Source organism: Nicotiana sylvestris, chromosome 2, assembly GCF_000393655.2.
Source record: "Nicotiana sylvestris chromosome 2, ASM39365v2, whole genome shotgun sequence".
Lineage (NCBI taxonomy): Eukaryota > Viridiplantae > Streptophyta > Magnoliopsida > Solanales > Solanaceae > Nicotiana > Nicotiana sylvestris.
Genome location: NC_091058.1, coordinates 86,471,832 through 86,485,817, shown reverse-complemented (window position 1 = coordinate 86,485,817; position 13,986 = coordinate 86,471,832). Strand labels below are relative to the sequence as shown.

Below are 13,986 nucleotides of genomic sequence, written 5' to 3'. Positions count from 1 at the left end.
ACGATGTTGATGCCAATATGGTGTAGGAAAGCGCTACATGGTAAACGGTTATGCAAGCATTGCCAAAAAAAAATTGATTTTATTAGGGCATTGAAGTTTCTATATCCAAGTGAAAGCCATCTTTGGAGTAAGTTTTGGGGTAGTATTATGGTCTAGAAGTGTATAGCAAGATTTAGTAGAAAAAGCTTCACTACTTCTAGGAGCCCAAGTATATAGTCCATATCAAAATGATTGCTAGAAATTGAAGTAGCTTTAATATTATCAACGATAGAGGTTGGAAGAACAAAAGAAATTTTGGAGGTATTCCACCCATCTCCATTCATAAGATCTTGTCAAGACAGGTTGTAATCACTTAAATGCAATGGTCCTTCAATACTACTTCTAAGGTTAGAATTGTTATAGATCCATCTAGAGTTCCAAATATTAATTTTTGAGTTCTTGCAAGGGTGCCATATAACGCCTTGGTTGCAAACCTTCCAACCTTTAATAAGAGCAGACCAAATAAAGGATGTGTTAATAATAAATTTTTTGGGCGTATTTTCAGGCAATGAGTTGTGCCCAGAGGTTTGAAGGACAAATTAGAAGCCTCCAGGCCAGATTTGTGAGCATCACTAAGTTCTGTTTGTAGGCTGAACGAATACCTATGCCACCTTCAATTTTATCATTGGTCAGTCTTCCAATTAACCAAGTGTAATTTTTTTCTGGAATCAGTAGTCCCCCATATAAAATTCCTTTGAATCTTATCAATTTGGTTAAGGGTTTTAGTAGGAAGCATAGTATATTGCATTAGGTGGGTAGGTATTGAACTTAAGGTAGATATGGCTAAAGTGGTTCTACCCACTATATTAAGGAAATTAGATTTCCAATGGGATAGTCTCATACGCATTTGATTGATGACAAACTGAAAGTCTTTGGGTTTTGGTTTATGATTTTATATTGGGAATCATAGATACTTCCCCCAAATTCGAAGCTTAATTTCATGCCAAATAAATTGGCAAAGTAAGAAGTGATGCTTGTTGGGCACTTCTTAGAGAAAATTAATCTGGATTTTACATAATTTATGGACATGCCAGATTCTTCCGTAAAGAGGTTTAAGCAATTCTTAATACAGTGGCCCGTTTTGTAAGCCTTTCCTATAAAAGTTAAATCATCTGCAAAGAACGGACATGTGAAGCTTGGACCTTTATAACTTACTTTAACAGGTCCCAAAGCATGGTATCAACTTGATTATTTATTAGTCTTGAAAGGAGTTCCATACATAAGATAAATATATATATGGAGACATAGGATCTCCTTAACGTGCTTCTACTAGAGCTGAAGTAGTTAGTTTTTGTACCGTTAACAAGAACTCCAATATTGCTAGTACTAATACAGTGCATTATAAGTTTGGAGATTTTTTGAGGGAATTTAAAGAAACTCAGAGTATTATAAATAAAATCTTATTCCAATCTACCGAAAGCCTTTTCAAGGTGTATCTTTAAAAACATATTGAACTTAGAGCTTTTTGAATTGTGCATGTTGTTTAGAAGTTGTTGGATAATGATAGCATTATCGCAGGCTCTCCTGTTCTTTATAAAGTTAGTTTGGGTAGGACTTATTAAATTGAGTAACAATGACTTTAGCATATTGGCGATAATCTAGTGATGATTTTGTAGGAGGTGTTGCAAAGGACGATTCGCCTAATACCATTATTAATTTTAGGAATGAGACATAAATACGTATCATTTGTACCATTGAGAAGGGACTAAGTCTAGTAGACTTTGTGACAAAAATTAATCATAAAACTGCCAACTATATTCCAATATTTTTTTATGAAAGAAAGGGTATATGCCATTTGGCCCTGGCGAAGGTTTGAAGGAAAATATAACATTAGTAATTTCTTCAGTTGCTAGAGGTCTGTCAAAAGTGCCTAGGTCTAGTTTTGAATAAGTAATGGCATGATCATAAAAAATAGCCCTCTTAGTATGACTTTTAGAGGTTGTGAAGGCTTGTTAAAAAAAAAAAAATTAAAAGTATGTTCTAGTATGGATTTTGCATTAGTGATCCAATTTTCATTGTTATTCTTGAAGTACATAATTGAGTTGCGACGTCTTCTATTGGATGCCATAATGTGGTAGAACTTGATATTGTCGTTATCTTCGTTAAACCAATTTATACGGGAACAAAGTTTTCAGAAATCTTCTTTCATTTTAAGAATAGCATTGTATTCAAGTTGGAGATGCATTTCAAGATTCATTAAGAAAGAATTGTTTTGGTAATTGGAGAGGATTGAATGTCATTTAGGAGAGCTAGCAGTCTTTTTTTATTAAATGTCACCAAAAGTATTAGTTTTCCAAATGGTGAGTTTTTCCCTGAATACATTATGGGCTATATTGAGATCCTTCGTTATCCAACTTTCACGAACAATATTGATGATGATAGGTTATATGTATCCCTGTTATGTTTTGATGATCTAACAAAATTAATGTTAAGAAATAGATAAGGAACCTGTGACACATCCTCAAGTACTTAAGAACAACAAGTCTCAAGTCGGGGACGTGGTTCAACTCTTTAGAGTCAAAGGGACAATAGAGAGAACAAATGGCCATCAATTCCCTTGGTGACGATACAAGTCAACTCCCCCTAGCTGTAAAGTTGCTGCCTGCACATGCAACAATGCAAAAACAGTACAACAGTCAACTTTATGAGGAATGCCCTTTTACCTAACATGCTTGCATCATTCAAGTGATGTCACAAATAAATTATTAACATCAAGCAAAGGTAAAACAAAACACTTGCACATTCAAGAATCCATCAAGAATTCTCTCAAGTCTGTGTCAATCTTGCAAGTGGTTCTCAAGGGCATCAAGAACAAAGAACAACATAACGAAGGACCAGTTTCCTGTATTGAGTCATTACATGTCCTTAGTTGTGTTGCACCTTTGTTAAAGAACTTTACTTATAATTCCTACTTAGCTTAGTTAGAAGCATTGTGTAGGAAATTTTTGTAAAATCATAAACCTTGTGTTTGTATCTTGGCTAGAGTTAGTCGAGTTGTAAGCTTTGTAATAGAGTTATTACAAATGGGCTTGTAATAAAGTTGTTACAAGTTAGTTATGGATTATAAGAGGTTAATTCCTAGGTTGTAATAGTTTGTAATCTGAAGTTTGCTCAGTAGTGAAGTTGAAATCTTACAAGGGTAGGTCGTGTTTTTCAATCCCATGAGCTGAGAATTTTTCACGTAAAATTCCATTGTGTCATTTGCTTACTGCGGTGTGCGTGTGTTCAGTGAGAACTTATAGATAACCTAGTTCTTTATATAGTTTGGTGAACCCTTAGTTTCTATCAGATGAAGTCGGGGTGTTTGCGCCAAATGATTTCTAACCTAAAAGGTCTACCATTGTAACATGTATTTTTGGGGGTTAATTGGATTAGCAAGGAGTTATGGTCTGAATGAGTTTTAGGTAGGTGAACCACGACAGCTTTAGGGAATGCATTAATCCACTCATTATTAACGAAAACTCTATATAATCTCTCCATAATTAACACCTTTGATTTTCTATGATGATTTGACCAGGTGTACTTACATCATTTAAACCCTAAATTCACAAGGTTGCAATTGTTAATACTAGTCCATAACTATCAAATACGCCTACGATTAATAGAGTTTCCCACAAATTTATCATTTTCACTAAAGATATCATTGAAACAACCTCCAAGGAGCCATGGGCCTTTGTAGTTTTCACGGATATTTTCAATATTATTTCATAAAGTATTTCTATTACCTATATTTTTACTAGTATATATTGAAGAAAACAACCAGGAGATATTTATAGGACGTACCTCAATGTTAACATGAATTTCTTGGTTTCTTTTGACAAAGTTGTTCATATTATCACGTTAGAATTTCACAAAATAACCATTCCTCTAGCTTGTCCCTCTGTTGGGACTTCAATCATTTCAGAGAATGAAAAATCGTTGAGTAAGGAGATATGACTCTCCATACGAGTTTCAAGCAGTGTGACCATGCAAGGATTGTGTTGTGTCAATCATTTCTCTAAAATTCTTCCTAAAGACCTCATTATTACCACCCCTAATGTTCCAAATAATTATGTTATTTGGGCGATACATCATGTGTACTTGGTTGTGGGTGGGGTTGGTTCCATTCTCCATCATTCTGTTTGATAGAGATAATGGATTCCTTCTTAATGAGGGCACTTGTATCATTGTATGGCTTCCCACCGTTGGGTCCTATGGGGCGTGATGTCCATTGAGCCTTTGTAAAGTGATGGTGGGAAGTTGAGAATATACCTCTTCTCTAGCATCTCCCTCAATAGATAAACCTTTACCTCATTTAGGCTTGAAAATACTACAATTTCTTCTGACCCACAACATCATTTCCTCTGCATTCCCTACTTGTTGTTCTTCTGGTTCTGGTTCTGATATGTTGGGATGAGGTGGTTGTTGAGGTGCATGTGGTGGAGCTTGTGGGGGTGCATGGTTTGCAGTAGGAGGTACACCCATATGGGGTTGTGCATGGTTGATTCGGGTGGTCCATGACATGAATATTGGATTCTTGTTCGAGATCTCCCCTAGGGGAAAGAAGGGAAGTCCACTGCCATGTTTTTTCTTTGTAGTAGGTTGAAGTGTGATGGAAAACTCCATTGAGTTTTCATGGATTATGTGTCACGACCTAAACCGAAGGGCCGCGACGGGCACGCGGTACCTTACTCAACCGAGTACCAATATAACATATCTTTCTTATTATACTATCTTGAGTAAATGATCCAGAAATCCGTCATGAGATAACAAGAATAAAACGTAAGGGAATACTCAACATATGATGACCCAACATGATATACAAACTTATACATGTGACATACGGGCCTATAAGGCCGACATGACCATTTGTAAACTCAACACATAGGCCAACAAGGCCATACAAGTATCCACAAACCTGACATCTATTTACAAGCCTCTAAGAGTACATAAAATCATAAAGGTCGGGACGGGGCCCCACATACCAATCAATACATATCCAAAGCATACTGACCAAATAGGCAACTTCGGAGCAAGTGGAGTGCACCAACACCTCTGCTGAGCTGATAGCCTACTAGAAAGACTGTCAGCCTATCAATCGGGACCTACGGGCATGAAACACAACGTCCCCAAGCAAAAGGGACGTCAGTACAAATAAAGTACCGAGTATGTAAGGCAGGAAAGCATAAACAAGAACATTAATGTAAAGAGAGATATGTGAGATACAACCTGTAACATCTGAGTGCCTCTGGGGGATACTGACATGAAATGCATAATACATATATATACATAAACTTTTAAAAACATACGCCTCTATGGGCATCATCATCATCATATCGTACCCGGCCTCAAAGAGGACTCGGTAAAAACGTACCCAGCCATTATAAGGCTCGGTAGAATCGTACCCGGCCATATGGAGCTCATTAACCCAAATGATTAGTGGTTGCACAATAGGTTTGGTACCCGTCTAACTATAACACGACTCGATAGATTAAAGTAGATACATATATAATGCATATTGGACTCATAGAATCACGTTCTAAACCTTTCGGAGTGACGTAAGGTTATTGCACCTTCGATTAACATTATGGACATCCCTACCATCAATATGAATCTTAGTAGGATTTAATGATCATACACACTTGCTTAGAATAACTTTATAAGGAAAGAACAACATGGACAACCTTAGTTTCTAGGAGTGGATCCGTTATGAATTAGCATACCGTTTATGTTCGTTTCACTTTAGATCATGCCAATAGAAAGAAGTAAGTGACTTAACATACCTTAACCATGGTGAGTCCTTAATACCTCCCAAGAACCTCTTCAAAAAACTCAACTCAATCTACCATTGCATAAGGAGATTCGAAATCAGTATTGAATAAAGGCTAAGTCTGCAACTTAAACTTGTAGCTCGTTTATATAAATTCGGGCAGGATCTCCCCTGTAATAAGAGCCTCCTCCAATACCATATACCAACAACAATTACCAGAGAAATCCAGCAATACATAATTATCAATAACAAGACACCATAAAATAACAACAAGTCATAACTATTTTACGACTAGCGACAAGCTCCAATTGGAATCTGTATACCCCATATCACCCCTTATAGACTTTTTACTTTAAATTAATAGTATCATTAACATGATAATGAAGTCATTCATCAATAATTCCGACCTTATACCATATATCCATAACAAAGAAAACGATCCACAACTCCAATTATTCTTAATTAGCAACTTTATTCACTAGTTCATCCATTTAACTTAACCAATACAAAGATAACCTTAAGAACCTGTAGGAACATAATATAATTACCTCATACAGTAGTTGCAAGTTGAAATCCATGTTATATTTAGCTTACAACAGCCCAATATACCCCAATCAATTCATATCCAAAATGACGACTATAGTAGTGTCAAACACAATGACTAATCCATGATTTCGCCATTATGCGGTGTTTCTCCACACCATTTATACTCCAAAAATACCATTTAATAGCAACAAAATAGACAGCCCAAAAGATACATGAAACAACCCAAAAAATAGTCCAATTACAAGTCAAATAACTCGAACTCACGACTTTCGATCACCGTCCCGTGAGTTCTAACTATTATGAAATGAATTAATCAACCTTCCTTGATATTTAAGAGCTTAAAACTAGAAATTAAGAATTTTCTTAACTATTAAATATCTTCCAAAACTCAAACTATAAAGAAAAAGAGAGGTGATATAGCATTACTTACGTCGCAGTGATCATTTTGATGTTATCGCTACTTGATTTCATGCCCGGGATGATAATATTATTGGAAATACTTGTGGGAAGATTGAGGGTGAGTTTGGGGGTGCTATTTGGTCTAGGTATCTGGAATAATGGAGAAGGAGACGAGATTGGGACGTAAATATCCCGTTCCTAAAGTCAAAAAAGGTGCCACTTGGCACCCTCGCATAGGTCCTCCTTCAAATGCTTATATCCTTTTATTCGTATATCGTATGAATGAACGGTTAAAAGAGTTAGAAACTAAATTCCAAGACCTTAAATGTGATATATAATATTCCCCAAAAAGACCATATATAGCTCATGATTTTATTTCTTAAAAAGCTCCATTACAAGGCAAATCTTTAGTCGGTTTTTCCGCAACTTAAATTCGATTTTTCTCAAACTTTATATTTCATATCAAAACATCATATATAGTCATATAATGGATTTAAAATCATTTAAATCATGATTACCAAGTCTCATATTCACCTTAACTTACTTAACACTTCGGCAAACCTTTCTTCTCCTTGTAGAAAGACTTCATCCTTTTTGAGCTTACATTAGATAATCCCATAATAATAGTGACGTATGAAGTACAGGGTGTAACAATATGTACCCTTAAAAATATTTTTCCTTGAATATTAACTCTTAAATTCTTGGAAAAGAAATGGGACGTAACGCCATCAAATCACTTTATATACTTTCAAAGAGGATCTCATTTCTGAGCTTACATCAATTGACTTACGCCGTATTTTCACGTACAAAACATGGGTTGTAACATTGTACTAGGTTCGTGTTCATTGATGGAGCTAGTGGGGATAATATGTTATTTAATGAAACATGGTTGAAATAATTGCTCATGGCATGTGCATCCCTTCAGATACAAGTTGAGCTAGAAAGTGAGAGTTTTGGAGGACTATCACAGTCTCTTGTCTGTCCAATATCATATTGAATGGACTCTTTGGTGTCTTAGTATTTGGACTAGACGGTACCACCTCCTTTGGGCTACCGGAATTCTTGGAATTGTTAAAAGAGGTGCCTTGGTTTATATTAGGGATTACAATGGTTTTTTCGGGATAAAAGTTAGGTTGGTAGTAGAATTAGCTAGCTCCTCAATCATTAAATCTATTTGCATGTCTTGGGAGTGTCTTGAAAAGATGATATTTTAATATGATTTTGGAAATTTTTTTTACCTAGCATGTGGTTATCCTCATTGGCGATTTGTGGAGCAATATGATTGTCTTGTGACATGTGTTGAAGTTGCTTGTGATCGTTTATGCATGTGTAGTTATTATTAGCGATAATACTCTTGTTGACACTGTTTTTAGAGAGTCGTGGTAATTAGTAATAGGGTTAGTTGTGTGGTCATTTAGGCTGGTAATATCGCCTAAGTATTGGTTATTAGATTGTATGTTAGCTAATTGAACATTTTGGTTATCTTCCACGTGTTTATTGACACCTTTAATCAAGGCCACGTCTAATGGCATGCAATCAAGCATCTCCATAGGGTTAGGGATTTCCTTTTCAATATTTTTTTTAATTTTCGGCAGATTATTCAAGATAGAGAATTTATTTCTAGTGGAAGCGTAATCATTGGGCACAAATTTGCCATTATTGGCCTTGATAGATGAATTCTTGTTGGTCACATTAGTACCAGAGTTATTGCCAAAAGATTTTATATTAAAAGGCAAGGTGGAAGAATTACCTGGCATACTAGCACTAGGATTGTGGATCTTACCTGATTGCTGGACAGGCTCCTTTATCCTGTGATTTGTTTTTTTTTTGAGAAGCTAATTGTCTGCAATGCATCTTCTTTAATGTCTTGAACCTCGTTTTGCTCTACTGATTGGCTTGTAGTCGTCCATTTGTGTGGGTGGTGGATTATTTTTTATTACCTTGTATGGACATTTGAAATGAACATGGCCCGGTCTTCCTCTGTTAGATGTCAGCTAGAAATGAAATAAAGAAGGGAATTAGAGAAATGAAATAAAGCCATCACGTGAGAAGCACATGACAAAGTGGACGACTGAGATACTTCAGTAAAATAAAAGGCCTAGATTTGTTATTAGCTTTTTAATGGACTTGGGCTAACTGAAGGAGTTTATAACAGAAACTGGGCCTAACGAATTGGGCAGTTATGATCTGGTAAATTCTGTTATTTCTCCCTTCATTTCTCTCTCTCTCTAACCTTCTCATTATCTTCTCCTTCTCTCTAACAACCACCATTGATTCTACATGTGATAGCTTGGACTTCAATGGAGATTAGAAGCCTTTTGGATTAAGCTTTTGTTCTTAGAGTGAATTTATATTCTCAATTGTTGATTCACTTGTAACATTTGACAATTCAATAAAATCACCATTTCAGTCCCAAATTTGTATTTCAATTCCTTAGTATATTATAATTGGTATCAGAGCTCTTTCCTGGCCAGTACAACATGACAGGAGCAGAAACAAGATCTAAAGCTACAGACAAGTTTCTAAAGAAATTAGAGACACAATTCCAATAGTATATGACTACAAATGATGAAAAATTAGAAAATCTAGGAAAAAAATTAGAACTGCTAGTGGAAAAGCTGCTTCCTCCACATGATGGCCTTCTGGGCAGTCTGCTGATGGAGAACCTCTCAAATGTTGGGCCAATCTCCAAGCCATGGGTGGGATAGAACAAAGATGTATCAGGAGGAAGGAACAATGGTCATTCATCTCAATCGCGAGTGGAAATGCCCTACTTTGATGGAGTTGACCCTTGCGCATGGTTGAGGAAGTGTGAAAGGTTTTTCCAGCATAACCACATAACTGATCCACAGCAAAAGCTTGAAGAGGAAGTCCTTCATCTCAATAGTAAGACTGCATTCTGGTTCTTTTCCTATCACATAAGTAAAGGAATAGTTAGATGGTTAGATTTTACTACTGAAATCTGCAGTAGATTTGAGGGTGCATCTAACAGCAAATTAAACCTAATTGGGGAATTCAAAAAAATAAAGCAAACAGGGTCTGTAGATGAGTATTTGGAGAAATTTGAAGAACTCAAAGCCTGGGTGTTGATAAGGAATCCTACTATACCAGAAGAATTCTTCCTAGAATTTTTCATAGAAGGATTAAAAGAAGAAATTAGGCATACAGTTAAGATGGTGGACCCCTATTCATTCAATAAGACAGTAGAGAAAGCCAGGCATAAGGAGAACCTATTGGAAGCTGTCACTAAGGCTGGTAAATCACATGGAAACAAGGGATCAACTACATGATACTATACTCAACCTAATAGAAGTTCACTTGGGGGTTCCAGTTATGCTGACAACAAACTGTTTGAGAGTAGAAAGACTCAAGGTTTGTGTTATAAGTGTGGAGAAAAGTACCATCCTGGGCATCAATGTAGACCTAGACAACTTAATGCTATATCAGCTGCTACTGAAGAGGCATTAGAGGCGGCCCTGCATCAAGAAGAAACAGTGATAATACCAGAGGAGGAGATAGTGGATAAGGCAATAAGCCTAAATGCACTATCTGGCACTGAAGTTCCCAACACCATTAAGTTGAGAGGTGAAGCCAAAAAGAATTCCCTAATTATTTTACTGGATTCAGGAAGCACACACAGTTTTTTGGATATGGAAGCAGCCAAGAAAATAGGTTGCCTTATTTTAGAAGCTGTGCCTATGAGAGTGATAGTAGAAAATGGCAACTACTTAATGAGTTTGCACATTTGTCACAAATTCAAATGGAAGATACAAGGAGTGCAGTTTGAAGATGCAGTCAGAATAACTAAGCTGGGTGGCAATGACATGATATTAGGAGGTGATTGGATGAAAAGACATAATCCAGTCCTACTTGACTTTGTGGAGTACAAGGTGCAAGTAACTCACAAAGGAAAAAGGGTAGAACTTAAAGGGATTTACAACCAAAAAAAACTTAAGAGCTTATCAACCAATGGAGTGAGACAATTACTTAAGAAAGGGCAGGCCATATGGTCTCACTTATTCATGATTTCAGTAGAAGAAGTGAAGGAATCAAGTCTCATACCTGCAGCTATTGACAAGGTGCTGAAGCAGTTTCCAGATATATTCATGGAACCAACATCATTGCCTCCCAAAAGGGGCCATGGTCATTCCATTCCCCTGAAATCAGATGCAATTCCTGTAATATTAGACCCTATAGATACAGTTTTTCCAAAAAAATGAAATAGAGAAACATGTGAGTGAAATGCTCAACAATGGTATTATACAGCCAAGCCATTCCCCATTTTCATCACCTGTGTTATTAGTCAAGAAAAAAGATGGAAGTTGGAGGTTTTGTATTGACTAAGAGCTCTAAACAATATGACTATAAAAAACAAGTTTCCTATACCCTTAGTTGATGATTTAATGGATGATTTATGTGGGTCATGCATATACTCTAAAATAGACTTAAGGGCCGGGTATCATCAGATAAGGATGGGGGAAAAGGACATTTATAAAACTACTTTTAGAACACATTTGAGACATTATGAATTTAGGGTAATGCCCTTTGGACTGACTAATACTCCTGCCACTTTTCAGTCACTTATGAACCATGTTTTTAAGGGTTATCTTAGAAAATTTGTGTTGGTGTTCTTTGATGATATACTAGTATACAACTCTACTATGGAAGACCATGTTCTACATTTGAGAAAGGTACTGGAGATATTAAGGAAGGATCAACTATTTGCTAAATTGTCCAAGTGTCCTTTTGGTCAGACCAAGGTAGAATATCTAGGGCACATAATAACAGGAGAAGGATTAGCGACATATCCTTCAAAGATTGAGGCTATGGCTTTCTGGCCTACTCCTAAAAATATTAAGGCCCTTAAGGGATTTCTGGGCTTGACAGGATACTATAGGAAATTCATCAGGTCTTATGGGGTTATAAGCAGACCCTTAACCAATTTGTTAAGGAAAAATGGTTTTCACTGGGATTCAGAGGCTGAGAGCTCATTTCAAGACCTTAAACAGGCCATGTCCAGTGCACCTGTGCTAGCACTGGCAGATTTCAACAAGCCTTTCATAATTGAGACTGATGCTTGCTTTAAAGGGATGGGGGCAGTCCTAATGCAAAATGGCAGACCTATTGCTTTTTTCAGCAAAGCTTTAGCTCCTAGACACTTGGGATTATCTACATATGAGAAGGAATTCATGGCTTTACTATCAGCTGTGGATAAATGGAGACATTATCTCCAAGGAGGCCATTTTATAATAAGAACAAACCATCACAGCTTAAAGTTCCTACTAGAGTAAAGAGTGACCACTACTCTGCAACAGAAGGGTCTGACCAAATTATTAGGACTTGATTATGAAATCCAATATAAAAAGGGTGTTGAAAATAGGGTGGCTAATGCACTATCCAGGAGACAGGAGGAAGAATCATCATTATTTGCCTTATCTACTACTGAGCCTACTTAGATGAGTGAGATAGAGCACAGTTATGAGCATGATTCTGATGCTCACAAAGTGATCACTGAACTAATAACAAATACCCATAGCAGTCCCAATTATACCTTACTGCAAGGGATTTTGAGGTATGACCAAAAAATCTACATTGTAAAGGGAACAAACCTAAGAACTAAGATTTTTCAAGCAATGCACCAATCTCCCTTGGGTGGACACTCTGGACAATAGGGAACTTACAAAAGGATGAAGATGATTTTCTATTGGCCTAATATGAGAACTGATGTCTATAAATGAGTTTCAGAATGTGATACTTGCCAAAGGGTGAAGACTGAAAATATACATACACCTGGGTTGCTACAACCTTTACCAATTCCTGAGTTACCATGGCAGGACATAGCCATGGACTTTGTGGAAGGGTTACCTTCTTCAGGACACAAGAAGGCTATATTAGTGGTGGTGGAAAAGCTTACCAAGTATGGCCATTTCCTAGCTCTCAAATATCCTTTCACTGCACAAGATGTGGCAGATCTATTTTTGAGGGACATTTACAAACTACATGGGTTACCTAAGACAATTATTTCAGATAGAGACAGTGTGTTCACTAGCCAATTTTGGTAGAGACTATTCAAGTCCATGGGGGTCAAGCTGAACATGTCCACCTCTTACCATCCTCAAACAGATGGGCAGACAGAGAAATTAAATAGATGCTTAAGAGCATATCTTAGAGCTATGATGTTTACTAATCCTAAACAGTGGGTGAAATGGTTACCATTAGCGGAATGATAGTACAATACTAATTATCACAATTCCTTAAAGACCACTCATTTTCAGGCTTTGTATGGTTTTTCCCCACCTCAGATCCCCTTGGAGTCTCTACCCCAACCATCTCAAACACCGGCGGGTACTTGGATAACTCAAAGATAGCAGATGTTGCAGATCCTTAAAGACAACCTCACTTAAGCTCAAGCAAGAATGAAGTTTTATGTCGATAAGAACAGATCTGACAGAGTTTTAGAGGTAGGCGATTGGGTTTACCTAAAGCTTCAACCTTATAGGCAAGCTTAAGTCGCAGTAAGAAAGAATCTTAAGTTAAGTGCTAAGTTCTATGGTCCTTACAAGATCCTACAAAGAATAGGGTCAGTGGCTTACCGATTGGAGCTGCCGCCGAGATCTCAAATCCATCATGTGTTCCATGTGTCTCAGTTGAAGAAGCGTGTAGGTCCTGACATCATCCCACAGCAACAACCACCGATCTGTGACGGGGATGGTTGTATCTTAGTCCAACCAGTGACAATCTTACAAAGGAAGATGGTGAAGGTGAATAATGGAGTGGGTGTCAAAGTTTTAGTTCAATGGGCTAATTTGAAGGCGGAGGATGCAACTTGGAAATATTGGGGATATCTCAAGAGCAAGTTTCCAGAATTTGTGGCTATTCTCTGACCTTGAGGACAAGGTCATTGTTTTCATCGGAGGGGTATTGTTGGATGTCGGCTAGAAATGAAATGAAGAAGAGAATTAGAGAAATGAAATAAAGCCATCACGTGAGAAGCACATGACATAGTGGACGGCGGAGATACTTCAGTAAAATAAAGGGCCTAGATTTGTTATTAGCTTTCTAATGGACTTGGGCCAACTGAAGGAGTTTATAACAGAAACTGGGCCTAACAAATTGGGCAGTTATGATCTGGTAAATTCTGTTATTCCCTTCATTTCTCTCTGTCTCTAACCTTCTCATTCTCTTCTCCTTCTCTCTAATAACCGCCATTGATTCTACAGGTGATAGCTTGGACTTCAATGGAGATTAGAAGC

The 13,986-nt window shown here is 37.1% G+C and overlaps 2 protein-coding genes across 2 annotated transcripts; both read left to right on the top strand.

The window, feature by feature from the left end:
- Positions 1–9,498: 9,498 nt before the first annotated feature.
- Positions 9,499–10,953, top strand: LOC138885188 (uncharacterized). The gene is made up of 2 exons (XM_070166098.1): positions 9,499–9,950; positions 10,065–10,953. The coding sequence occupies exons 1-2, from the start codon at positions 9,499–9,501 to the stop codon at positions 10,951–10,953; spliced, it is 1,341 nt and encodes a 446-aa protein (XP_070022199.1).
- Positions 10,954–13,149: 2,196 nt separating this feature from the next.
- On the top strand, positions 13,150–13,617 carry LOC138885187 (uncharacterized). Its single transcript, XM_070166097.1, has 2 exons — positions 13,150–13,194; positions 13,297–13,617. The coding sequence occupies exons 1-2, from the start codon at positions 13,150–13,152 to the stop codon at positions 13,615–13,617; spliced, it is 366 nt and encodes a 121-aa protein (XP_070022198.1).
- Positions 13,618–13,986: the final 369 nt, after the last annotated feature.

What these genes read in the sequence shown, in the direction of transcription:
- LOC138885188 (XM_070166098.1), top strand. Translation starts at nt 9,499, where the DNA reads ATGCCCTACTTTGATGGAGTTGACCCTTGCGCATGGTTGAGGAAGTGT. An exon ending in AAGACAGTAGAGAAAGCCAG is followed by an intron (nt 9,951 to 10,064) that starts GCATAAGGAGAA and finishes TGGGGGTTCCAG; the next exon opens with TTATGCTGACAACAAACTGT.
- LOC138885187 (XM_070166097.1), top strand. Translation starts at nt 13,150, where the DNA reads ATGAAGTTTTATGTCGATAAGAACAGATCTGACAGAGTTTTAGAG. An exon ending in GATCTGACAGAGTTTTAGAG is followed by an intron (nt 13,195 to 13,296) that starts GTAGGCGATTGG and finishes GGTCCTTACAAG; the next exon opens with ATCCTACAAAGAATAGGGTC.